Source organism: Littorina saxatilis, linkage group LG13 (genome assembly GCF_037325665.1).
Source record: "Littorina saxatilis isolate snail1 linkage group LG13, US_GU_Lsax_2.0, whole genome shotgun sequence".
In the NCBI taxonomy this organism is placed as follows: domain Eukaryota; kingdom Metazoa; phylum Mollusca; class Gastropoda; order Littorinimorpha; family Littorinidae; genus Littorina; species Littorina saxatilis.
The window spans coordinates 8418673-8445661 of NC_090257.1; the positions used below are offsets into that span (position 1 = coordinate 8418673).

General features: G+C 45.1%; 1 protein-coding gene across 1 annotated transcript; it reads left to right on the forward strand.

Annotated features, from left to right (window-relative positions):
* Nucleotides 1-569: 569 nt before the first annotated feature.
* Nucleotides 570-25055, forward strand: LOC138983531 (uncharacterized). Its single transcript, XM_070356789.1, has 14 exons — nucleotides 570-705; nucleotides 1489-1672; nucleotides 5599-5872; nucleotides 6254-6395; nucleotides 6732-6831; nucleotides 7731-7850; nucleotides 9544-9600; nucleotides 10021-10188; nucleotides 10549-10783; nucleotides 11215-11453; nucleotides 13327-13575; nucleotides 15846-19097; nucleotides 20214-20372; nucleotides 22594-25055. Exons 2-14 carry the CDS (start codon nucleotides 1541-1543, stop codon nucleotides 22825-22827), a joined length of 5361 nt encoding a protein of 1786 aa, XP_070212890.1. The 5' UTR covers nucleotides 570-705; nucleotides 1489-1540; the 3' UTR covers nucleotides 22828-25055.
* The last annotated feature ends 1934 nt before the right edge of the window (nucleotides 25056-26989 follow it).

The window sequence follows — 26989 nt, forward strand, 5'->3', positions numbered from 1 at the left end:
TTTTGAGCATGTTGAATATGATTGACCTGCAATAAATTTGAAAATGAGATGGGACGCTTAAAAAGCCGCGAGGCTTATGGATACCAATTTCCAGTCCCTACTACTACAAGTAAATAAGGACGACGGGCACGTAGGTGTCAGCCCAGCGCTTGAGAATGGTTCCTTGTTGGAGAACAGTGCCAAACTATGTTCGACAAGCGCCAGAGCGAAAGGCCCAGGCGGCAGGCGATAACGCTTCTTCGGCAAGAAATACGCTGCAGTGCCCTCGACCACGCCCACAAGCAAGATACTTGCGTCGTTTTCGATCCTGGCAATTGAGCGCTTAGCTCTTTTAGTGCATCAAGAGCGTCATTGCTCGCAGTTTTTACGGAAGACAGTATTTCAGACATGTTGCAGGTTTTGTGCGTCTTGTCTGTCGCTGTGTGACGTTTGCAAACACCAGCAATTCAAACGTCCAGCTTTGTTTACATCGCCATTCCGAAGAAGAACGCGCGGTTGAGCGTGACGTCACAAGATTAAAAAGCGAAGAGAGTTACGTCCCCTAGTTGGCAGATGCGTGCGCACTTATCAACAAACATGGAAGAAGACCGAGAGACTACGACCTACTAAATTTTCTTATTGGTACAACTGACACATGCTCTGGAAGTTTGAAGGTTCTGATGATGACAAAGTTATCTCGCGATTTTTTCCCCTCAGGATGTTAAGGTATGTTTTTTGAGTTTTTGCAGTGCAAACGACCTTTGCGAGTATGCACAGATTTTGCTGAATTTCAGCCAACGCAAATGCAGAGATTTTTGACATTCTGACACTGAGCAACACGGACAGCGCTAATGTTGCCAGCTATTGATGCTTCATCATTTGAGGTTTTATCTCTGACACTCGTTCACTGTACCTATTGCACCCCGGCCTCTTGGTTTGTCTGCTTGCACGTGAACAGAAACAGTTCTTGAACTACTGATCGAGAGTGGACCTGGAAATTACTGACTCATGGTTGTCAATTTCTCTTGGTTTCAGTTTCACGCTGGTCATAAAAAGTATGACAAGCTGTTGGTTTCAGCATCTGATGAGGCACACTCACAAGTTTGTGCATTATAAAGCTGTTGGTTTCAGCATCTGATGAGGCACACTCACAAGTTTGTGCATTATAAAGCTGCAGCAGGTCATGACAAATCATGACTTTTTTTTTTTTTACTAAGAAAATGTTTCAGTGATGGTCTGTTTGAACTTCCAAGTTCTAGCAGAACTTATGAAGCATACATACATGTGTAAAAAGTACATGCATAAGGAATTGTAGATTGAGATTTTATTTATTGGCAAGAGGACAATATCCTGATTTAGCGTTGTGTGAGGTATGTCGTCACACTCCACTGTTGTTCTCATGGAGGCCTTAATTGCGTGGTCTTTGGTCACTGCATGACGCCTACACTTCTTTGATTGGATGCATGAATTGGTGGGACCCCTGACCAGTTTTATTTTTTTTATTTCTAGGAAGAATGCCATGCCACATTAAGTGTGGCTTCTGATCGAGTAGCAGAAAAGTATGGGACCAGAGCAGGTACCCTTTCCGCACGACTCGCCTAACTGGGCGTTGGTGCGTGACCTACTCTCCGAACTTCAGGAACGTCTGCTCAATGAAACCATCAATGCTCAGGATGCGGCCATGCATGTCCAGGTATAGTATTGAATAAATTAGGTTTTACAGAATATAAATGTTTGATTCCAGGTTAATGAGTTGTTACCTGTAAGAGAAAGAGGATGAGTTGATATATATACTGAACGGCAAAAGTTAGGGACCGCCCTTGAAAAAACCAGCTGACTTCATCTGTGCCAAACTCCTTGTTCCTAAGTTTATAAAACCAAATGGCTGTCAGGCCGTAGACACCAGTGGGTGAGCAATGCTGTGTTAGCAGGAAACTTGCTCGGGATCCACGGAGGCCTGGCTAGGGCACAAGACAGAAACTGCCAAACTGCAAAAAGTGGACCATTTTTTCGCTGGCGCGTGGGCAAGCCTGGGCGGGAAAGATAAAAAAAATTGTTATGCACGTGCAGGGGGGATGTGTTGAGAGTGAACTGTTGTCACCAGTTAGGCTTTATAGCCCCGCGATTTTCCGCTAGCCACCATCTTCTCACTATGCCTCCCAGACGAAAGGTGACCACCTTCAACAAAGCCCGGGTCATCGCATGGCTGCAAGACGGCGTAAGGCAAAAAAAAATAAAATAGGTGTGGTTACGGTAACATAGCCCAAACAAATAGGGTAGGAAGGTAGGCAATCACTTTTTTTTTTTTTTTACTTTTTTTTCTAATGTGTACAAATTAAACCTACTTGACAGGGAAATAAGTGTGCGACTCGGGCGATTTCGCTTTCATTGCGTTTTCTGCACTCGGTTTGTTTTTTTTTTTGTGTTTTTTTTGACAAATGTAATAAAAAGTCATAGGGTCGGCCCCTAAAAATAGGGTAGGTCGGGTTACCGTAACCACACCTATTTTTTTTTTAGGCCTAAGCAAGCGAGAAGTGGGCAGACGACTTAGAGTGTCCCATTCTGTCGTGGTCAGGCTGCATCAGAAGTTCCAGGCCACCAACAGCGTTCTGGAGAGGCCCAGGTCAGGACGGCCTGGTTTTTTCAAGGGCGGTCCCTCATTTTTGCCGTTCAGTATATTTCTTGTTGAGTTGTCTGTATTTTAAAGTGTGCAAAATTATATTAGCATTTTCATCAACATTTATGGTATCTCTAGCTGTGTGACTTTAGATATATATGTTATTTAAATTACTTATTATTAGAAACGTAAGGCAAAAAAAAAAAATTGTCTGTTTAGGGTAACATGACCAAAAAAGTAGGGTCGGTAGGTAGGTAGGTTTTTTTTTTTTTTTTTTTTTTTTTTTTTTTTTTTTTTTTTTATAAATGCTATGTTGGCTGAACATTCACTTCTTATATTTGATGAATACATGTTTCAAAACTAACGTATAAATAAAACAGAGAGAAAGGGAGAGAAAGAAACGCCAAATGTCTCTTTTTAGCATTTTTACCTCTTTTTTTTTTATTTTTTTTTAAATCAAAAAAAAGTTTTTGGGTCGGCGCCAAATCGATAGGGTCGGTCGGGTTACCCTAAACAGACAATTTTTTTTTTTTGGCCTAAGGAAACTGATACACAATTAGATCTCGGATCTGGCCAGGCTTTTGCATGGGTGAAGGCCTTCCCTCCACCTTGACGCATTCACAAAATTCAACATTCTGACTTCCCGCAGTGGGGCACTGCGGTTATGAAATTAAAGGCCCCTCCTGTTTTTGGAACCGCAGGAGCTTTCTAGTTTGCTGTTAGGTAGATTTTTGGTTCCTCTTTCCTGTCATGCTCTTTTTCTTCATGAATTCTTTTCTTTTTTCTGCCTTCTTGCTCATTCACCTGTATTTTTTCCAAAAATCTCTTCTCTTGCCGCTTGTCTCGCGATTCATGTATAGTTTAATCTGTTAGTGTTCTGATGTAAGTCCAGCAGTAGATAGGTTAAGCCTATTTTAACATACTGGAAACTGGTAATCTTCCAGTAGGTATTAATTTAGTTTTACTAAAGCCTGCTGGGACACAAGTAATGGGTTAGTGCATTTGTAAACAGGAATCGCTTGACAAGTGGCCCCCTTCATCCCCCCCTTCCTCGTCCTGATATGGCTCTGCGTAGTCGGCTGGACGTTAAGCAACAAACAAACAAATAAACAAACAAACAAACATTCTGACTGCTGCCTGTGGAGAGTTGGAATTTTGTAATGAATTTATTTCTTAGGCAAAAAAAAAAAAGTTGTATGTTTCTGGTAACATGGCTAAAAAAAATAGGGTAGGTAGGTAGGGATTTTTGTTTTTATTTTATTTTTTTTGGTCAGGGTAGAAAATAACTATACAGGGACGCAAAGAGACTGGACTTACTATACACTGGGTGGCCGAGTGGTAACGCACTTGCCTCGGAAGCGAGAGGTTGCGAGTTCGACCCTGGGTCAGGGCGTTAGCAATTTTCTCCCCCCCTTTCCTAACCTAGGTGGTGGGTTCAAGTGCTAGTCTTTCGGATGAGACGAAAAACCGAGGTCCGTTCGTGTACACTACATTGGGGTGTGCACGTTAAAGATCGCACGGTTGACAAAAGGGTCTTTCCTGGCAAAATTATATTGGCATAGATAAAAAATGTCCACCAAAATACCCGTGTGACTTGGAATAATAGGCCGTGAAAAGTAGGATATGTGCCAAATTGGCTGCTATCTGCTGGTCGATGTGAATGCGTGATGTATTGTGTCAAAAATTCCATCTCACACGGCATAAATAGATCCCTGCGCCTTGAGTCCGAGTCTGGAGATACGCGCGCGATATAAGACTTCATATAAAAGAGAAAGACAACACATTACAAAACAAATGAGACAAAAGGGATGCGGGGTTATCCCCCTTGTGTCGTCTGCCGTCTGTTACTGCCGTCAGTCGAGTCAGGAATAAAAGCTGGTCCTTGTGTAGGTTTGTGTACGTAAGTGTTAGCTAGAGTGCCTTTTTTGAGTATGAAAGTGACTTGTTCATTACAATGCTTCTTATTTTTTCGGTGTAAGGAGACAGATTCTGCATAACTCTCACTTACTCTAGCTATTGGCACATGCCACAAAATCCACACACAATAAGAAACAACACCAAAGAAGAGAATCTTGTAATTTTATTACAAATAACAACAAGAGTAAGAGGCGAACAAAAAGTAGCAAAAATATGATGCGGCTACAGTCGCTTTGAGTTCGCAGCGGTGGGCCTCACTACTACTGCACATGCCCGGTAGCTCAGTTGGTAGAGCACTGGACTTGTGATCGGAAGGTCGCAGGTTCGAATTCGGGCCGGGACGGACACGGGTCAACTTTATGTGCAGACCCAGAGACGGAAGCCATGTCCCACCCCGTGTCATCACAATGGCACGTAAAAGACCTTGGTCATTCTGCCATAAGTGCAGGTGGCTGAATACACCTAAACACGCAGACACCTGGGTAGCGCGACTCCGTTGCTGCTAGCTTTCCACTGGGAGGAAGCGACCCGAATTTCCCAGCGATGGGACAATAAAGTAATGAAAATGAAAAAAAAAAAAAAATGCATTTAGAGCACTTACTGCCCTCTGTTTGTCAGATCTTAAACCCCTTCACTGCCACAGTATAACAGCATTTTCAACACGTGGTAGCAACTTTAGCAACTTATCCAAACGGTCTATGGGAAAGAACTGTGTTGGACAGTGGTTACCTCCCATTTAGTTTTCAGAAATGTCCTGAAATGTTGTTGACACAAATCCCACGTATGATTATGGGCATACGACAAACTGAAAATGACCACGTATTACATACAGGGTGGGCAGTGAAGGGGTTAAACAGCGCTCTGTCTCATTTTGTTTAAGATTCTCGCAGATTCTTTTAAGACAACCCTGTAACAATGTGTGTGTTTGTTCTGTGAAAACCGGCCTTGATCAGTTTATGTGAGGACAATGTCCGGTCAGGGATAAAAGCTGTATCTTGTGTATGACTGTGTATGAAAGTGTTACTGTAAGTTTGAGCACTTAATGACCTTTATTTCTCAGACAGTAGCCCTTGAAATTGTCACAGGTTGTGTATGAGGCGTGCCAAGCCACACAACAGCTGGACGAGCGATGGATCCAGCGGCAACACGACACCAGCAGTTTCTCCAGGCAGGGGGCCATCCCCAAGCTGGACCCGTCCTACGTCTGGTTTGGCATGCTCAAGTTCCTGTCCATGAAGGCGGGGCGAGAGGAGGCGGAGAAGTTTCTCTTCACCACCCTGCCCAACATCATCGAGCTGGCGCTGAGGATCGAGGAGTACATGCCTCCGGGACGCCTGTCGTACAGTCGCCAGCAGAAAGGTCAATACACTGTGACCCCTCCATTTAAATTTTAAGACCGGTGTTATACCTTTGCCTTGTCTGCCGTACAGTCGTCAGCAGAAAGGTCAATACTGGCTGACACCCCTCCTCCCCCCCCCCCCCATGCTTCCATTTGAATGTAAGACCCAAGATTTTATCCTAGGTCTCAGTCTTTGGTCACTAGCTGAGGCCTACTTTTTGTGATCTGACGCATTATGTTCTGAATCTTGGCTGTTTGGCTGTCCAATTGTTTTGACATGTATATGGTCTTCATTGATCACTTTTGTAGCACATCAACAAAACATGTCCATATGTGACCAGAAGATGCTAACTCTGAATCTCATCCTTGAATCACTTTCTTTACTTCTATTTGATGTACAGGGGGCAGCACCGTGCTTTCTCGTCAGTTCATCACCTCGATCCTGGCGTGCAGCTTCCTGTGTCTGTTCCCGGAGCGTTTGCGAGACAGAGCATCCAAGCTTAACGTCATCAACTTCACCAACTTCTTCAAGCTGCTGCCACAGTAAGCTCTGTGTGTTTTTGTCACTGTGTGTGTGTGTGTGTTGCTGCATTTTATTTATTTGTTTTTTTAACAGCAGAACGTGAATGGGTTATTATTATTATTATAGCACAAGGGCAATCTGTTTCTTAGTCGTTTTTAAAGTTTGTCACAATTCCCTTGATTGTGCGTGTGGTAAGTCTGTTGACACGTTAATCGGTGATCGTAAGTGGTGATCATTATTTGTCCTTCATCATCATTTCCATCACATACAATCTTCACAGAGTACTTTTCTGAACATCGTCTATTCGTGGTGAAAATATCAGCGGTGTGTTAACAGGGGATTTGTTGTGTTAACAGGTCGTTGCAGGTTGCCAAGTTGCGCTGCATCCTTCATTACTTTGAGCGCACCATGGAGGCAGGCCTGGAGAGACACGGCTCTATCACCTTCCACAGACAGGTGAGTTAATCACTAGACAGGCGAGTTAATCACTAGAGAGGTGAGGCAATCACTAGAGAGGTGAGGCAATTGTTAGACGGGTGAGGCAACCACTAGACAGGTGAGTCAACCACTAGACGGGTGAGGCAACCACTAGACATGTGAGTCAACCACTAGACAGGTGAGTCAACCACTAGACAGGTGAGTCAACCACTGGAAAGGTGAGTCGAACACTAGACAGATGAGTCAACCACTAGACAGGTGAGTCAACCACTAGACAGGTGAGTCAAACACTAGCCATGTGAGGCAACCACTAGCCATGTGAGGCAACCACTAGACAGGGGAGTCAAACACTAGACAGGTGAGGCAATCACTAGACAGAGAAGGCAATTAGTGATTACAACCACAGTGTTGTCATTAGCAGCCTTTTCTGTGCTGCTGCAGGGCTGTTGTTGGAATTTGTTTTTGGAACAATCAAAACACAAGAATGGTAAGTTATTGGAATGTTGAATTAACGCTTTCCAAGCTAAGTTTATTATCTGTACCATAAGTGTTTGTCTGGCTGTTCCCTTTAATGAGTATTGGGTCGACATACTGTGACTGGTTTTTTTCTCCATAAATTAAATGTTTTAGTGACTTGACATTCTTGGTTTTTTTATTCTGAATTTTAGAATGTTAGTGGTCTATCTCTGTTTTGGGATTTTTATTTTTGGCATATATTTGATGAATATAGTTCTAAGCAGATTTTTGGCATATATTTGATGAATATAGTTCTAAGCAGATTTTTGGCATATATTTGATGAATATAGTTCTAAGCAGATTTTTGTGAGGTCTTAATTAATAGGGGTGTTCCACTGTATATGAAAGTCAACTTATACATTGTACTAAGTTATCTATATGTGTGTGTGTTGTTACTGCAGGTTGCAGACAGGAGTGTGCTACCAACGCTGGAGGACATGAACAAGTCAGAGACAGAGCTGTGCTCCGTGCTTGTTCACCCTACAGGTGCTATTGAAGATGTGGGGGCCTCCGCTCTACAGGTAACTTTCAGCCATTGGATCATAACAGATAGATTGTCTTACCTAGTTCACCCCACAGGTACTATTGAAGACGTAGGGGCCTCCGATCTACAGGTAACTTTCAGCCATTGGATCATAACAGATAGATTGTCTTACCTAGTTCACCCCACAGGTGCTATTGAAGACGTAGGGGCCTCCGATCTACATGTAACTTTCAGCCATTGGATCATAACAGATAGATTGTCTTACCTAGTTCACCCCACATGTGCTATTGAAGATGTGGGGGCCTCCACTCTACAGGTAACTTTCAGCCATTGGATCATAACAGATAGATTGTCTTCCCTAGTTCCCCCCCACAGGTGCTATTGAAGATGTGGGGGCCTCCGCTCTACAGGTAACTTTCAGCCATTGGATCATAACAGATAGATTGTCTTCCCTAGTTCCCCCCCACAGGTGCTATTGAAGATGTGGGGGCCTCCGCTCTACAGGTAACTTTCAGCCATTGGATCATAACAGATAGATTGTCTTACCTAGTTCCCCCCACAGGTGCTATTGAAGATGTGGGGGCCTCCGCTCTACAGGTAACTTTCAGCCATTGGATCATAACAGATAGATTGTCTTACCTAGTTCCCCCCACAGGTGCTATTGAAGACGTGGGGGCCTCCGCTCTACAGGTAACTTTCAGCCATTGGATCATAACAGATAGATTGTCTTACCTAGTTCACCCCACAGGTGCTATTGAAGACGTAGGGGCCTCCGCTCTACAGGTAACTTTCAGCCATTGGATCATAACAGATAGATTGTCTTAACTAGTTCCCGCCCACAGGTGCTATTGAAGATGTGGGGGCCTCCGATCTACAGGTAACTTTCAGCCATTGGATCATAACAGATAGGTTGTCTAACCTGGTAGTTCACCCCACAGGTGCTATTGAAGACGTAGGGGCCTCCGCTCTACAGGTAACTGTCAGCCATTGGATCATCACAGATAGATTGTCTTCCCTAGTCCCCCCCCCCCCCCCCCCCCCCCCCCCACAGGTGCTATTGAAGATGTGGGGGCCTCCGCTCTACAGGTATACTGTTGAAAATTGTAATAACTTTAAAATACAGTTTTAGTAGAAACACCCCCCCCCCCCCCCCCCCCTCTAAGACCTAAAAAAAAATCTGAGCCAATCAGGTCTTACAATGGGTGTAAATCTACAGACGTTAAGAACTGACGATCTGAAACCCCCCGTGGGTTAGGGGGAAGAATTTACCCGATGCTCCCCAGCATGTCGTAAGAGGCGACTAACGGATTCTGTTTCTCCTTTTACCCTTGTTAAGTGTTTCTTGTATAGAATATAGTCAATGTTTGTAAAGATTTTAGTCAAGCAGTATGTAAGAAATGTTAAGTCCTTTGTACTGGAAACTTGCATTCTCCCAGTAAGGTAATATATTGTACAACGTTGCAAGCCCCTGGAGCAATTTTTTGATTAGTGCTTTTGTGAACAAGAAACAATTAACAAGTGACTCTATCCCATCTCCCCCCCTTTCCCCGTCGCGATATAACCTTCGTGGTTAAAAACGACGTTAAACACCAAATAAAGAATAAAGAAAGAACGATCTGAAAAATCAAGGTTTTAAGGGAGGGAGATGGGAAGAGTCTTGGGCAGTTTTAAATAGGGGGTTCTACTGTATTGTGATTGACTTTTGATGTGTTGTTGATGTACCTGTGCAGGTGGACTTTGCCAGTCGTTCCATTGGAGGGGGTGTGCTGGGGAGAGGCGGAGTCCAGGTGAGTGTTTGTGTTGTCTGTTTGCGTGTCAATGAATGTGGAAATGTATGAACAAAAATGCAGCAGTCTCTCATGTCCAGAAGGTTGTTTTAAATGAGAAGGAGACTTGCGGAACTGTAGGAATAAACTCTTATGTTAACTTGAGAGGTCGGGGGAGATCGAGAGAGAGAATGAGGTTGAGAAATCGAAACAGATGGGGAGAGAGAGAGCGACACACACACAGACAGACAGAGAGAGTGCAGAGAAAGATTGAGAGAGAGAGACACACACACGGACAGAGAGAGAGTGCAGAGAAAGATTGAGAGAGAGAGAGCGTGTAGTTATAGAGGGTGCAGGGAGAGAGAGAGAGAGATCTGCCGAAGTGAAATTCACTTGAGCAAACGAGAAGAAGAAGAGTAAAATTCATGATGAAATATCCAGGAGGAGATTCGGTTCAGCACGTGTCCGGAGTTGATAGCGTCCCTGCTGTTCATGGAGAGTATGGAGGACAACGAAGCCATCGTCATCACCGGCTTCGAGCAGTTTTCCTTCTGCACCGGATACTCCGCTTCCCTGGAATTTGCTGGGCCCTTCTTTGACAGGACAGAGGTAAGAAATATAGCCATAAATAGAATTTTAAAAAACCCACTCTGTATCATTAAATAAATACCACCAGTTTTGTAGCCCTTAAAGTGAACTTTGAAACTGTAGGTTCAGAATGTCTCTGCAAAGACGACAAAGAGCACTTGATTTCACGTCTGAACTCGTCAGAAGTGAGAAATAAACTAAGGTACAAAGAGCCAAGAGTTAATGACCTTGTTTATTCATTGGTAACAAGGGACGCTTTCTCAGTCTGAAATTTGAAGGTGGGGTAACTACTTACAGTTAAATTGAGTGGATGTATTTTAAAATGTCCATTTTACAAAACATTAACTTTGCATTTTACGTTTTGATCTTTTCCTGTTCTAGCGTGATACTTCGGGTAATCTGCTGAACACGCTCTGTGCCATTGACGCCATGTCGTTCCGTTGTGGCGGTCGCCAGCTGCAGTACTTTGAGGGGTCTTTGCTGCGGGAGATCAACAAGGCCCTCGTGGGGTTCAGTCGAGTGGAACGACGGCCGGTCGTCAAGCTGCCATCCGGTGCACAGGGGCCAGCGGCGGGATGGGAGGAACAGTTTGCTATGGAGTCAGAGAATCACGAAGGTTAGTTTTCATGTGTGAGACCAGAAAAAAATGTCTTTGTTTCCCATTCCCTGACCAACCCTACCTGTTCCTCCCAACCCCACAACTGTTTTTGACCCTTACAAAAATCTTTTTATTAAAAAGGGCAAAATTCGAATTTGACGATTTTGCCAGGAAAGTTACTCGTCTCCAACATCCAGGGGACACAGTTCGCACAGTTTCCGGCCAGTAATAAGCCGCATACACCTGTGTAAGGGAAAAACAATCTTCAATCAATGAAGAACAAACATTAAGAATAAGGAACTGACCTACTGACCTTAGTTTCTTTTGCCCTTTCATCGGAAATAAATATATTATTTTCCTTGTGTATTGCACACAGTTGAATGAAAGTCTTTTGTTTTATGTCTTAACATTTCTAATGCAAACTTACACACTACAACTTTTCTGCCCAGGTGAAGTCAGTGCAGTAATGGCGGCAGCGGCAGTCCAGATGGCCGAGGTCATGTCACGCACACTGCTGTCGCAGGGGATGGTGGAGGGTGTGCGTGCGCTGATGCACGACCGGGGGTCAAGGGGCGTGGAGGATGTCGAGAGCTTAGCGCTGGACGAGCAGTCTTTGCTGAGCGTGTCACCTGACGTGACCGGCGGCCAGAGCTCCAGCACACCTAGAGACGACGCTCAGGTGCCTCAGGTAAGGGAAATAATCACATGGGAATCACATTGTGAAAGAAAAAGAATTGTTTAAGCTGAAGCAAGGTAAAAGATCGTGTGGAAATCTCGTTGTGAAAGAAAAAGAATTGTTTGAGCTGAAGCAAGGTAAAAGATTATGTCATAATAGCATTGTGAATTATGTGGATATCGCCTTGTAACAGAAAGTGGAAATAGTGTTGTGAAAGAAACTGAATTGTTTGAGCTGAAGCAAAGTCAGATAAAGTGCAAGGTGAAATTCGGGTCGGTATGGGGGGAGCCCAGTAGCTAAATTGATAGAGCACTGGACTTGTGGTCCTAGGGTCGGTATGGGGGGAGCTCAGTAGCTAAATTGATAGAGCACTGGACTTGTGGTCCTAGGGTCGGTATGGGGAGAGACCAGTAGCTAAATTGATAGAGCACTGGAATTGTGGTCCTAGGGTCGGTATGGGGGGAGCCCAGTAGCTAAATTGATAGAGCACTGGACTTGTGGCCCTAGGGTCGGTATGGGGGGAGCCCAGTAGCTAAATTGATAGAGCACTGGACTTGTGGTCCTAGGGTCGGTATGGGGGGGAGTCCAGTAGCTAAATTGATAGAGCACTGGACTTGTGGTCCTAGGGTCGGTATGGGGGGGAGCCCAGTAGCTAAATTGATAGAGCACTGGACTTGTGGCCCTAGGGTCGGTATGGGGGGAGCCCAGTAGCTAAATTGATAGAGCACTGGACTTGTGGTCCTAGGGTCGGTATGGGGGGAGCTCAGTAGCTAAATTGATAGAGCACTGGACTTGTGGTCCTAGGGTCGGTATGGGGGGAGACCAGTAGCTAAATTGATAGAGCACTGGACTTGTGGTCCTAGGGTCGGTATGGGGAGAGACCAGTAGCTAAATTGATAGAGCACTGGACTTGTGGTCCTAGGGTCGGTATGGGGAGAGACCAGTAGCTAAATTGATAGAGCACTGGAATTGTGGTCCTAGGGTCGGCATGGGGGGAGCTCAGTAGCTAAATTGATAGAGCACTGGACTTGTGGTCATAGGGTCGGTATGGGGGGAGCTCAGTAGCTAAATTGATAGAGCACTGGACTTGTGGTCCTAGGGTCGGTATGGGGGGAGCCCAGTAGCTAAATTGATAGAGCACTGGACTTGTGGTCCAAGGGTCGCAGGTTCGGCCTGGGATGGACACGGGTCAAGTTTATGTGCAAACTCAGAGACTGTATCCATGTTCCACCCCCGTGTCACCACTGTGGCACGTAAAAGACCTTGGTCATTCTGCCATAAGTGCAGGTGGCTGATAACACCTAAACATGCATACACCTGGGTAGCGCGACTCTGTTGCTGCTAGCTTTCCACTGGGATAAGCGACCCGAATTGCCCAGCAATGGGACAATAAGGTAATGAAAATGAAAAAAAAATGTTAGCAATTATTTGTCAATAAAAAAATGTTTTCTTTTTTTTTCCCTCGGATTAAAGTCTGATTTGTCTTTTTTTAGGCTCAAGCACAACCTCACTTACATACACAAAATGAATAAACCAGTTCTCTGTAGAATCCTTATTTACAGTTGATGCCTTTTCTGCTCTGAATCATCAGTGAATGTCATGTCCCCATCTGTAATGTCCCTGAATACGTGTTAAACTGAAGTAACACATGTAACAGTACTCGTGAGAATCTGTAGCTGGTCATGTGAAAGTTGCACAACCAAAGCTTGTATCAAAATGCCTCACGTTTTGTTCAAATGCATGTGCTAAATTGCTGACCGACCTCAGTATTCAAAGAAAAACCTGTGTGTTTGGTATTGTGCTAGATGGTAAGAATAATGTGATGTGAGTTCTGGATGCTTGCCTTGTTTTTACAACACATGTTTATACATGCATTCATTTCCAGGTGCCCAGAGAGGGGGCAGGTCACGGCAGTGGAGGGAACGGAGAGCGTGTCTCTCTCCCCTTGGCCGTCCCGCGACCTCAGAACGGCAGCTGCGACCTTCTGGAGGTCGACTACTCCGAGTGGCTGGCCAACTTCCGGCGCCGGAGCTCACAGCTGAGCGACCTGGCCTCGCGCCGGAGTAGCTCCAGCACCAAACACAGCTCCGAGTTCTCGTCAGACCTGGAGGAAATCTACGAAACCTTGGTGCAGGTGAAAAAAACAACCCAAGCTTCCCCAGTTTTCCCATCCACCCTACTGGGCTAGGTGCCAGAAGCAAAACTGGGTGCCGTATAACTGTGTGGGAATGTCAAGGGAAAACTGGGTGCCGTATAACTGTGTGGGAATGTCAAGGGAAAACTGGGTGCCGTATAACTGTGTGGGAATGTCAAGGGAAAACTGGGTGCCGTATAACTGTGTGGGAATGTCAAGGGAAAACTGGGTGCCGTATAACTGTGTGGGAATGTCAAGGGAAAACTGGGTGCCGTATAACTGTGTGGGAATGTCAAGGGAAAACTGGGTGCCGTATAACTGTGTGGGAATGTCAAGGGAAAACTGGGTGCCGTATAACTGTGTGGGAATGTCAAGGAAAACTGGGTGCCGTATAACTGTGTGGGAATGTCAAGGGAAAACTGGGTGTCGTATAACTGTGTGGGAATGTCAAGGGAAAACTGGGTGTCGTATAACTGTGTGGGAATGTCAAGGGAAAACTGGGTGTCGTATAACTGTGTGGGAATGTCAAGGGAAAACTGGGTGTCGTATAACTGTGTGGGAATGTCAAGGGAAAACTGGGTGTCGTATAACTGTGTGGGAATGTCAAGGGAAAACTGGGTGCCGTATAACTGTGTGGGAATGTCAAGGGAAAACTGGGTGCCGTATAACTGTGTGGGAATGTCAAGGGAAAACTGGGTGCCGTATAACTGTGTGGGAATGTTGAGGGAAAACTGGGTGCCGTATAAGTGTGTGGGAATGTCAAGGGAAAACTGGGTGCCGTATAAGTGTGTGGGAATGTCAAGGGAAAACTGGGTGCCGTATAACTGTGTGGGAATGTCAAGGGAAAACTGGGTGCCGTATAACTGTGTGGGAATGTCAAGGGAAAACTGGGTGCCGTATAACTGTGTGGGAATGTCAAGGGAAAACTGGGTGCCGTATAACTGTGTGGGAATGTCAAGGGAAAACTGGGTGCCGTATAACTGTGTGGGAATGTCAAGGGAAAACTGGGTGTCGTATAACTGTGTGGGAATGTCAAGGGAAAACTGGGTGTCGTATAACTGTGTGGGAATGTCAAGGGAAAACTGGGTGTCGTATAACTGTGTGGGAATGTCAAGGGAAAACTGGGTGCCGTATAACTGTGTGGGAATGTCAAGGGAAAACTGGGTGTCGTATAACTGTGTGGGAATGTCAAGGGAAAACTGGGTGTCGTATAACTGTGTGGGAATGTCAAGGGAAAACTGGGTGCGGTATAACTGTGTGGGAATGTCAAGGGAAAACTGGGTGCCGTATAACTGTGTGGGAATGTCAAGGGAAAACTGGGTGCCGTATAACTGTGTGGGAATGTCAAGGGAAAACTGGGTGCCGTATAACTGTGTGGGAATGTCAAGGGAAAACTGGGTGCCGTATAACTGTGTGGGAATGTCAAGGGAAAACTTGGTAGTAGTTTTGTTTGATTACAGTATATATGAGCGATCGTGTAATCAAAGGATCAATTTTATTTTTGAGAAGTCTCTGGAAACCGTGTGCACGGAAAAGCCAACACCCAACCACTAAGTCAGCAAGCATAAACATTCCTTGACAGGGAAACAGCGGGCTCTGATTGGTCAAAATCACAACAAATCTCAATTTCAACCAATCTGACCCCATGGTGTTTACTACCCATTTGGGTGTCACCCAGTTTTGCTTCCAGGACCTCGGCCCTGGTTTCTGGATTGAATATAATCACTGATGATTTCAATTCCAGGGTTAGACATCATACCACAGTTGGTGTATACACAGTATTATACATTCACTCTCTCTCTCTCTCTCGCTCTCGCTCTCTCTCTCTCTCTCTCTCTCTCTCTCTCTCTCTCTCTCTCTCTCTCTCTCTCTCTCTCTCTCTCTTTTGGATTCTCTCTTTGTGTATTATTTCACCTATGGAACACTATTGATGATGACATCTTTCCTTTCATTTTGTCATTGAAATTAAAGTCATTGGAGTCATATCCAGAGACTGAAAACACCTTTTAAGTTAAGTTCATTTTCTTTTTTATACACATTTGTTTGTCTGTTCACTTTAACCATAGTCCGTCTGAGCGCCCAATACCTTGCAACAGATACTTTGCTACAATTTTTTTCTAGTTTGAAATTGACAGTGTTACTTTCCATGCCTTGGTGGTAAATGGGTTAGAGACCTTTTGAGTCGAAGTACCGTGATTGTTATGTTTTGTTTTGTCATAAATTAAGTGTTCCAATAACTAACCATTCTTGTGGTTTCAATCTTGGTGCAGGTGGAGAAGACTCAGCATGGCATCATCGAGGAGGAGAATTATGGTGCGGCCTTGTCCGAATATGCCGCCCACTTCGTCAGCTCTCTGATGGAAGAGGGGACATTCACCGCCGCGCAGATGCTGCCCGGCATGAAAGAGTTCCAACAAGGGGGACCACCCGCTGGCACGCTGAGGCCGCAGGTCATGCGTCCCACTGCCGTACGCTTCGGCGGCAAGAACGGATCCTCCGACCTGGTCTCTGTGACGGAATACCACAGCCACGAGACGGAAACGGACGATGAGGTCGAGCAGTCATCACAACCAGAGAATGGTGAGGGAGAGGCGAGTTCTCGCAAGTCCAGGGTGGAAGTTCCTCCTCATGTGCTATCTTACGTCAATTCTCTGGTCAACTCAGGATTCCAGAGCGCCATGGCTGAGGCCGTCACAGTCTCCAAGAAAAGCGGGTCAGAAGATGACATACCAGACGACGTCTACGTATGGTTTGCGGACAAGATTGTTCACGAGGTGTTGGCTCACGTGGCTGATGAGCTGTACTTTCAGAGGTTTGCGTCAGATTCTCGATGGCGGGCCGCACTCCCCGTGAACAGAGAAGGGGTGCAGCAGAGGTACGATCCATCTGATTCAGATTCTGCATCATCTGCCGACAGCAGTGGGAGTGAAGCGTGCCGTGATAGTGCAGATTTTCAGACTGCGAGTGTGAATCAGCCGGGTGGTGTAAAAAGCGATTTCGGATACAGTGAAGTGAGTTGTGGCACACAAACTAGTAGGAAAGAAAGTTCAGATGCACAGAGGAGTAGCACAGTGGGGGCAGAAAGTTGTGATATACAGAGTAAAACTACAAATGGAGCAACGCCACAGTCCCAGAGTGCACAGCCTGCCGACCAAAGAACCACCAAAAGAAAACTTTTTGCAAGTCGAACACTTTCCCAGTCACTGGATTCAGAGACGGCAGAGGTCAAAGAGCGAAGAGAAGAGAAAAAGAGTGTCACTTTTATAGTGGACTTGGAACGCCGGAGGTCAGGAGCAATCTCTGACCCAGCCATGGAAATAGCAAGGGCCAGCATTCCTCCCATCATGCAAGACCTTCCCCCCGGGGTCAAAAGTCCAAGGTCAACTGTCAGTCATCTCTTTGTGGTGAAGGACGTACCGGTCCCGTGCAGGGTGTTGAGATCGCCAGTTGTGAAAGAGGTCACTAGTCCGAGGACCAAAAAAGAAGCCATTAGTTCAAGGTCAACAAATGAGGTCAGTAGTTCAAGGTCATCTGGAGCTCAAAGTGACCTTGCTTGGAAAGATGATTCTAGCAGCGCTGTTCGACCAGGAATCAAAAGGATTACAACTGGAAAGGATGCCAACACACCAAAATCGTCATCGCAGTCATCATCATCATCATCATCTTTTTTTGCCAAGGCAACCAGCAGCATTCCAAAAACTCTGCCAATGAAGACAGAGACTTCTTCCCTACCGTCCCCCTCCCCTGTGTGTCAACCCCCCATCCCTGTATTTAAACCACCCAGCCAAGCCATGTCAAGCGTGTGTGATATTCCCAACCAAGCTGCTGATTCCTCGGGCTCCATGGCCACATCGACCGCCCCTCTCCGAGACCCCCCTCCTGGTGCTGTTCGTTTCTCCTCTTCCCTCCAGCGTCAGCTTTCTCTGTTGGGCGAAGAGAACATTTCTTCTGTGCCATCTTCGTTCAGAGCAGTGAAACCATCTGGTGATGCAGGAGACTCCTCTGCTGCAGCCGCTGACCCAGAAGAGAATGCGTTGTCAGACATCAGAACAGTATCAGAACAGGGAGCCGCTGCCAGTCTCTCCGCCCATAATCTTGACTGCTACCGTGCGGCAGCGGCCATCGTCAGTCAGGTGCTCAAGTCGTTACCGGAACACCTGAGCCCCGCAGAGTTGCAGCAGCTGCGCGGGAGCCCCACGTCCTTCTACTACCACGGCCGGAAGTACGAGAGCATCGTGCCGAGAGGGAGCTACGAGACGGCAGCGGCTGTGATCGGCGCGTCGGAGCGGGAGAACGTGGTGAGCGAGAGCTACGTCCAGAACCGAGTGGTGGCCACAGCCCCCAGCAGTGACCCGACAAGCCCCCGGCGCACACGCTCCCAGTCTCCCTGCTTCTCGTGGCTGTCCAAACGTCTCAGTCGAGAAACGCTGACCAACGCCTTCGTCAAGGTGGAGAGCAGTCGTCAGAACGTGAAGAGCTATGAGCGCAGGAGCAGCGAACCTTGTCAGCGCAGCGTCAACCTGTCACTGCAAGAGTTCAACATCAGCAGGTTTGGTTACGGCATGGACAACGCCAGCAGGAATCGGAACAACGCTCAGAGCGACGATGACATGCAGAGCATGAAAGTGGACTCGTGGCGACGGAGTTCTCTCGACAGCATATCCTTGTCGCGGCGGCGCAGCTCCTGTGGCTTCAAGGATCCTGTCCTCTCACGGTTCGCGCAAGAACTGATGATGGCCGACACGTCTGTGCCTCAGTTGTTTCTAGTCGGGTCAGCCTCCACCGCTAGCACAAGCGGCTCTCGGCGAAGCAGCCTGAGTGGATTCCGTGACTCGACCCTAGCCGTCTTCGAAAACAAGCTGCTGAACTCTAGCTTCTCGTCCAGCCAAGCACCGTCCAGCCCCAAACACAAGCGCCCCAAGCGCAGTCTCAGCAAGGAGTCAAGGATGTGGAAGTCGGACAGCTCAGAGCCAGAGTACTGGTTCCCCATCCCGCGTCGCGTGGGTCATGAGTTTCAGGAACAGATGGAGCGAGTAAACCGTGTGTACAGCGTGGACGAGGTCGAGGACTTTGCCGACTTCATCGCCACGACGATCCTTCAGCAGGCCGTTGGCATCCTCTACCACGACCTTGAGATGACCCAGCAGGGACGCGACATCGTCTTCTTCTCAGAAAACCTGGCTGACCGACTTATTCATGAAGCTATGAGCGATGCAGCCAAACTGATGACCACCCCCACCACCACTACCACCACCACAGCCACTGCCACGACCACCAGTGGCTTTCTCAGCGTCAGACCGGGTTCCAGACTTCGCGGAAAGCAGCGGGGGAAGCCCAAGTCCGTGTCGGACTCGGAGTGGGACTTTTCGGTCAGTTCAAACGACCTGACGGCAAGGTCGCTCGAAGACCGACTGACAGACTTCCAGGAGGGGGCGGAGGGAAGCGTGGAGACGTACGCCAGCAGCGTGGCCGACCTGGTCCTGGCCGGCGTGTGGGAAGAGCTTGGGGCCAAACAGCACCGGGTGAGTTGGCTTGGAAACTTTCAACTTTTTTTAAGTGTACAGATTGTGGGCGGGGATGTAGCTCAGTCGGTTGCGCGCTGGATTTGTATCCAGTTGGCCACTGTCAGCGTGAGTTCGTCCCCACGTTCGGCGAGAGATTTATTTCTCAGAGTCAACTTTGTGTGCAGACTCTCCTCGGTGTCCGAACACCCCCGTGTGTACACGCAAGCACAAGACCAAGTGCGCACGAAAAAGATCCTGTAATCCATGTCAGAGTTCGGTGGGTTATAGAAACACGAAAATACCCAGCATGCTTCCTCTGAAAACGGCGTATGGCTGCCTAAATGGTGGGGTAAAAAACGGTCATACACGTAAACTTCCACTCGTGCAAAAAACACGAGTGTACATGGGAGTTTCAGCCCACGAACGCAGAAGAAGAAGAAGAAAAGTATACAGATTTCTGTTTTTCAACTTTGTTTATCTCACCCACAGTGGTCTTGTTGTTTAGATTTTTTAGTAATAGTTTTATTGATACTTTAACCCCTTTTGAGGCGTGGAGGATAATGAAAATAAGAAAGAATTTGATCACAGCTACAAATTACAATTTGTGATTAACTTTAAGAACAACAGTTGTAAGACACCCTCCATTTTAAGAGCTGATTGTTTTTCAGATTTGTGGAGGTCCTAAATACCCCCCGCGGGTTTGGGGGAAGAATTTACCCGATGCTCCCCAGCATGTCGTAAGAGGCGACTAACGGATTCTGTTTCTCCTTTTACCCTTGTTAAGTGTTTCTTCTATAGAATATAGTCAATGTTTGTAAAGATTTTAGTCAAGCAGTAGGTCAGAAATGTTAAGTCTTTTGTACTGGAAACTTGCATTCTCCCAGTAAGGTCATATATTGTACTACGTTGCAAGCCCCTGGAGCAATTTTTTGATTAGTGCTTTTGTGAACAAGAAACAATTAACAAGTGGCTCTATCCCATCCCCCCCTTTCCCCGTCGCGATATATACTTGAACGGTTGAAAAAGACGTTAAACACCAAATAAAGAAAGGCAGAGGTCCTGACTGGGGATCCACTGTAAACTCAACTCGTTTTTGCATTCACAATTGTTCTAATTTTGATCATCTGTGTACAGCTGGTGCCAGGGTGTCGAGCGATCGCGACGGGAAACTGGGGGTGTGGGGCGTACGGAGGCGACCCCTGCCTCAAGATGGCGCTGCAGTGGGTGGCCGCCAGTCTGGCGCGATCTCCCAAGGTCCTCTTTTTCACTTACGGGGATCCCAGAATGCAACAGGTGAGAGTGTTAAAAATGCAGTGAGGCGGTCGATGATAAAATTGTTTAGTTATCTTGTTTGTTTTCATAGTACATTTGCTTTGGGTTGGACTGAAAAAAACAAGAATGGTGAGTTATTATTGGAAAGTTTAATTTTTAACAAAACGAAACATTCATAAGGCCTAAAAAAAAAATAGGTGTGGTTACGGTAACCCGACCTACCCTATTCCTATAACTTTTTATTACATTTGTCAAAAAAAAAAAAAAAAAAAAAAAAAAAAAACCGAGTGCAAAAAACGCAATGAAAGCGAAAGCGCCCGTGTCGCACACTTATTTCCCTGTCAAGTAGGCTTAATGTGTACACATTAGAAGAAAAAGTTAAAACAAAAAAATATTGATTGCCTACCTACCTACCCTATTTTTTGGGGCTATGTTACCGTAACCACACCTATTTTTTTGTTTGGCCTAAGTACATTGATAAAAAAAAGCCTTCACAATCAGATCATAAAGTGTTTTTTATATAGCACGTTTATAAGTTTAGCTTGTTGTGCTCCATAGATACAATTGGTTGTGTGCTGCATTGTTATTTGTCATTTTTGGAATAAAATTGTTTAAACCAAGTACATCGACCCAATGGTCTCTATGGTGGACAGACAAACAGACAACATGAGATGAATGAAACATCTGACAATGTTTTTCGTTCAATCTCTGGCAAGACTTCGGGTTGGGTTTGCCAGACACACACACACACATGAACACAAGCTTGCACGCACACTCTGGCACGCATACATCCTCATTTTTGATAATTTTTCTGTTTAAGCTGCAAGACATTATAAAACAAGTCGCGTAAGGCGAAAATACAATATTTAGTCAAGTAGCTGTCGAACTCACAGAATGAAACTGAACGCAATGCCATTTTTCAGCAAGACCGTATACTCGCAGCATCGTCAGTCCACCGCTCATGGCAAAGGCAGTGAAATTGACAAGAAGAGCGGGGTAGTAGTTGCGCTAAGAAGGATAGCACGCTTTTCTGTACCTCTCTTTGTTTTAACTTTCTGAGCGTGTTTTTAATCCAAACATATCATATCTATATGTTTTTGGAATCAGGAACCGACAAGGAATAAGATGAAAGTGTTTTTAAATTGATTTGGACAATTTAATTTTGATAATAATTTTTATATATTTAATTTTCAGAGCTTGTTTTTAATCGGAATATAACATATTTATATGTTTTTGGAATCAGCAAATGATGGAGAATAAGATAAACGTAAATTTGGATCGTTTTATAAATTTTTATTTTTTTTTTACAATTTTCAGATTTTTAATGACCAAAGTCATTAATTAATTTTTAAGCCACCAAGCTGAAATGCAATACCGAACCCCGGGCTTCGTCGAAGATTACTTGACCAAAATTTCAACCAATTTGGTTGAAAAATGAGGGCGTGACAGTGCCGCCTCAACTTTCACGAAAAGCCGGATATGACGTCATCAAAGACATTTATCAAAAAAACGAAAAAAACGTATGGGGATTTCATACCCAGGAACTCTCATGTCAAATTTCATAAAGATCGGTCCAGTAGTTTAGTCTGAATCGCTCTACACACACACACACACACGCACACACGCACGCACACACGCACATACACCACGACCCTCGTTTCGATTCCCCCTCGATGTTAAAATATTTAGTCAAAACTTGACTAAATATAATGACTAGTAAGAAGGTAAGAATGAACCCGTATTGCCCCAGAAGGCCCAATACTACCTGCTCATTGTACATCATGAGACACCCGCTCTACACAATGTTACCTATGACACACATCATGAGACACCCGCTCTACACAATGTTACCTATGACACACATCATGAGACACCCGCTCTACACAATGTTACCTATGACACACATCATGAGACACCCGCTCTACACAATGTTACCTATGACACACATCATGAGACACCCGCTCTACACAATGTTACCTATGACACACATCATGAGACACCCGCTCTACACAATGTTACCTATGACACACATCATGAGACACCCGCTCTACACAATGTTACCTATGACACACATCTGTTTCCATGTCTACTGGCTTCCTGCGATGCATTGATCATTTTGGAAAACTTGAAGTAGTTACTTTGCTACGATTTTTTAGTTAGCATTTTCATGGGGGTAAGTGGGTTAGATCGCATGTGACAGGCATCTCAACTTCTGATCATTTTTCTCTCTCTCTGTTTTTAGCTCCGAGTAGTAGTGGACAAGCTATCACGGCATCGCTGGACGGTGGGTCAGCTGGTGTCGGCTGTGCGAGCGTATTGCATCATCGTGCAGGACGACGTCCAGGTGTGGGCCGAGGCCTGGAGTTCCGGCACCGGCACCGGCAACACTGTTCCTTATGCGCAAGGGGGGAGGGGGGGCACAGAGGGCTTTGTACCCTCCATCTCCCTCTTGGACTTTCTTCTCATGCAACTTTGACACTCTGTGGTTCCTGCTGGAAAGACTGGGGCGAGGGCGAGTGTGTGTGTGTGCGTGTGCGAGAAAGAGAGAGATTATCATGTCTTACAAATCTAGTATAGTCAGTGTCAGATTGCTTGTTCAGTAGTGACTGGCAAGAAAACACACACACACACAAACACAAACACACAAACACATGCACACACGCACACACACATCAACCTTCATGAAACATGTGAATGACTAAATACATTCTGCAGCACCTGTGATGTGTGGCCCCCTCTGAAAAGGGGACACTTCAATGCAATGGACACTGTCCATCTCACGCTTATCAAAGGCCACCTGCAATGCAGGGACACTTGAGTCGTTGCAAGGGTGTCGTCTCATCGTGGTTAAGTTTCTTCTTGCCGCTGCAGTCACATGTTTAGTTGGTGCAGTGCCTGATTTGTGCTTTTGCTGCTGAAATAGTTGCATGCATAATATAATTATGACCTAAGAATAGGACATAGAAAGCAAAGACGAAGGATGTGTGTGTGTGTGAAATTTGTGTGTGTGTGTGTGTGTGTGTGTGTGTACCTGAATATTTAGTAATGTGCACTTCTATTTACATTTTGTGAAAGAGTCTGAATTTGCGTGTCTGTGGCTATCACGAATTCATTTCTTATTGAAGAGAGGGCTTTTTCAAGCATTTTATGGACAGAGTGCTACAGTCATCCATTACGTATTGTTAGTTTTTGAATGTGTGTATAGGACATCCAGACATGGCACTTCTTCAATGCTTAGTATAAGCGCGGGTTTGACGGGGAAGTTGTTAGGGCCTTTTTGCATTGATGGCATCGTAGCTGGCCCAGAACCATTTGCAAACTCTATACTTAGCAACATCAAAGGGAGTTAATCGATGTTGTTTCAGTGCATGACCTTTCTATATTGATGGCATTGTAGCTGGCACAGAAACGTTTGCAAACTCTAAGATGGCACAGGGGAAGTAAGATGAAATTTAGACTTGGCGACATCAAAGGGAGTTAATGGCTTGTCATTTCGTGCCTTTTTACATTGATGGCATTGTTGCTTGCACAGAACCATTTGCAGACTCTAATATGGCACAGGGGAAATAACATTACATTTTGACTTGGCGACAACAAAGGGAATTTATCTCTCTGAATATGACAACGATAAGTGCAAGCTATGCAGAAGCAGTCTATGGACGTCTTAGACAAAAACTTTGAGTGATTGAGAGACCTTTATTCTCCACAACAGTTGGAGGAGGAAGAACTGAACAAAAATACACAAGTCTGGGTTGTGGTAGTAAAGAAATGTGTATATATATATAGCGGTGTGCAGATTTTGCACTGAAGAAACAATCTGAGAAACAAAGGAACCTAAGCACTCGAAATGCATTCAAGAGTAAGTGAACATTATGCGGAACGAATCTCCTGGCTCCTCAGAGAATAAGAAGCATTTGTTCAACAAGCGACTCTCATACAAGAGAAAGACGGTTTATGTTGTTTGCTAAAGAGCATTTTGCTTCCGAAAATCACACACCAAACTCATTTTCTGGTTTTTGATCATGGAATTTTCTTTGAAAGGGAAATAATTCATTTCACATTCCCTGTCACCATTTCTCAGATACAGAACATTGAAGTGCATGCAGCAGCGCCTTGCCGTCAAGGTCTGAGCACTCTGGAACATTGTAGAAACTGAGAAATGATGGTACGACCAGCTTTGTACCACAGTCCAACCTGTCAATAACGACCACCTGAGTGACCGGCCAAAAGTGGTCGTTACAGACAGGTGCACTACGTTAAGGTGAATTATATTAAAAAAAATCCAAAATCAAAGAGACTGCCAACGTTCCAAAACTCAGAATAAAGAAAACGAGAAAGGTACATTGTTGGAAAGTTGTTATTGACAAAATTACGTTACAATCACAAATATGTCGACCCAACGGTCTTTTAAGTGAACAGACAAACAAATAGTTACAAAAAACTTATCTTGATGGAATCGCTTTATTTTGGAAACGGAATATTATTTATTTGAATTATACAGACAACAAGAGGCGAAGCCATCAAGGCTCACGTAAGAAATCGACAAACAGTAACACACACACACACACACACACACACACACACACACACACACAAAGAGCATAGGTGAAACTGTGCAAGAAAGCGAGACACTAGATCTAGATCTGTCTGTCTGCATGTAGCCTACTTACAGGGACACGACTGCCAACTAGTCTCGGCCCGCTCCGGCAAAATAATAATGACCGAGACTTTCAGTACTTCCTTCGCGTGACGTCTAACCCTCTTACGTCATAATGTGACGTCAATGTAATGTGACGTCTTCAAATGTTAGAGTTTCTACCACAGACATACACACGCACGCACGCATGCACATACGCACGCACGCACAGACAGACAAAGTTACGATCGCATAGGCTACACTTACGTGAGCCAACAACTCATCTGGGATCCTTTTGGGTGGTGGTTGTGGGCACGGTGGTCGTTATCAAGAGGTGGTTAGCCAGGGCAGGTTCCACTGTATTGACAAAACCATGCGTGACACATGGGTGTTACTCTTCCGGCTTTTGCCGGATTTCCGGTTTTTGAAAAAATCTGAAGCCGGAAATTCCGGTTTTCCGGGTTTTCAAAACAAGACAAACAAAAAAAGCTTCGTTTCGCTAAGTTGAAATAACGAGCAGCGGTTCCGATCCGACTTTTGACACCGGTTCGCGTGCTTTCTCGGTTCGCTCCCTTGGATTTGCCGCCATCTTGCTTATTATGATTTGGTTTCGTCGGTGTCCAGAAACTTTCTTTCAAACTTGAGCATTTTGGACCCCTGCCTTTCAGGTTTTTTTATTTTTCCCAGTAACACCCATGATGACATCATCAGGAAGTTCTTCTTCTGCGTTCCCAGCCATGGTCAGGAAGTTCATTGTGAGTCATTTATGTAGCTGCTGTGTATGTGTCGGTCAAAGTGTTTTTGTATGTTTAGTTCCGTTACCAATATGCCGCTTTGCTTGCTAAGACCAAACAAACAAAAAAGTTGGTTAAGGGTAACCCGACCAACCCTATTTTTTCCCTCAGACGCTAAAACTTTTTTTCATTTCTCAACCAAAAAAAATCAACTGTTGGCACATTTTGCGAACCATACCCAGACTAAGGGAAGTAACCTCCTTTAAACTCGACTAAATCTTAAAAAATAAAATTAAAAAGCGAACCTTTCGACCCTATCTTTTTGGGTCACGTTACCCTAAACCAACATATATTTTTGTTTGGCCTAATAAGAGAGATTCACATACAAAGATGTATTTACAGGGGATGATGCTATAAAGAACATTTTGAAAGTGGTTACTTGATACGCTATACGAACACCAAATAATAGTTGTATGCAGAGGGACGTTATTTTTTTAAATGATTTTAAAAACTTTCTTTACAAGTGGTGCCAGTGTGTGACATTTTCCCTAGGTTAGAAATAGGTGCGCATGACAAGTTTTTATATAGCACAGTCACTTGCTCTTCCATTAGGCCTAAAAAAAAAATAGGTGTGGTTACGGTAACCCGACCTACCCTATTTTTAGGGGCCGACCCTGTGACTTTTTGTTACATTTGTCAAAAAAACACACAAAAAACCAAGAAAACGAGTGCAGAAAACGCGATGAAAGCGAAATCGCCCGAGTCGCACACTTATTTCCCTGTCAAGTAGGTTTAATTTGTACACATTACAAAAAAAAGTAAAAAAAAAAAAGAAAAAGTGATTGCCTACCTTCCTACCCTATTTTTTTTGGCTATGTTACCGTAACCACACCTATTTTTGACTCACATGCGAAGCAAAAGTGAGTCTATGTACTCACCCGAGTCGTCCGTCCGTCCGTCCGTCCGTCCGTCCGTCCGGACGTCCGTCCGTCCGGACGTCCGTCCGGAAAACTTTAACGTTGGATATTTCTTGGACACTATTCAGTCTATCAGTACCAAATTTGGCAAGATGGTGTATGATGACAAGGCCCCAAAAAACATACATAGCATCTTGACCTTGCTTTAAGGTCAAGGTCGCAGGGGCCATAAATGTTGCCTAAAAAACAGCTATTTTTCACATTTTTCCCATTTTCTCTGAAGTTTTTTAGATTGAATACCTCACCTACATATGATATATAGGGCAAAGTAAGCCCCATCTTTTGATACCA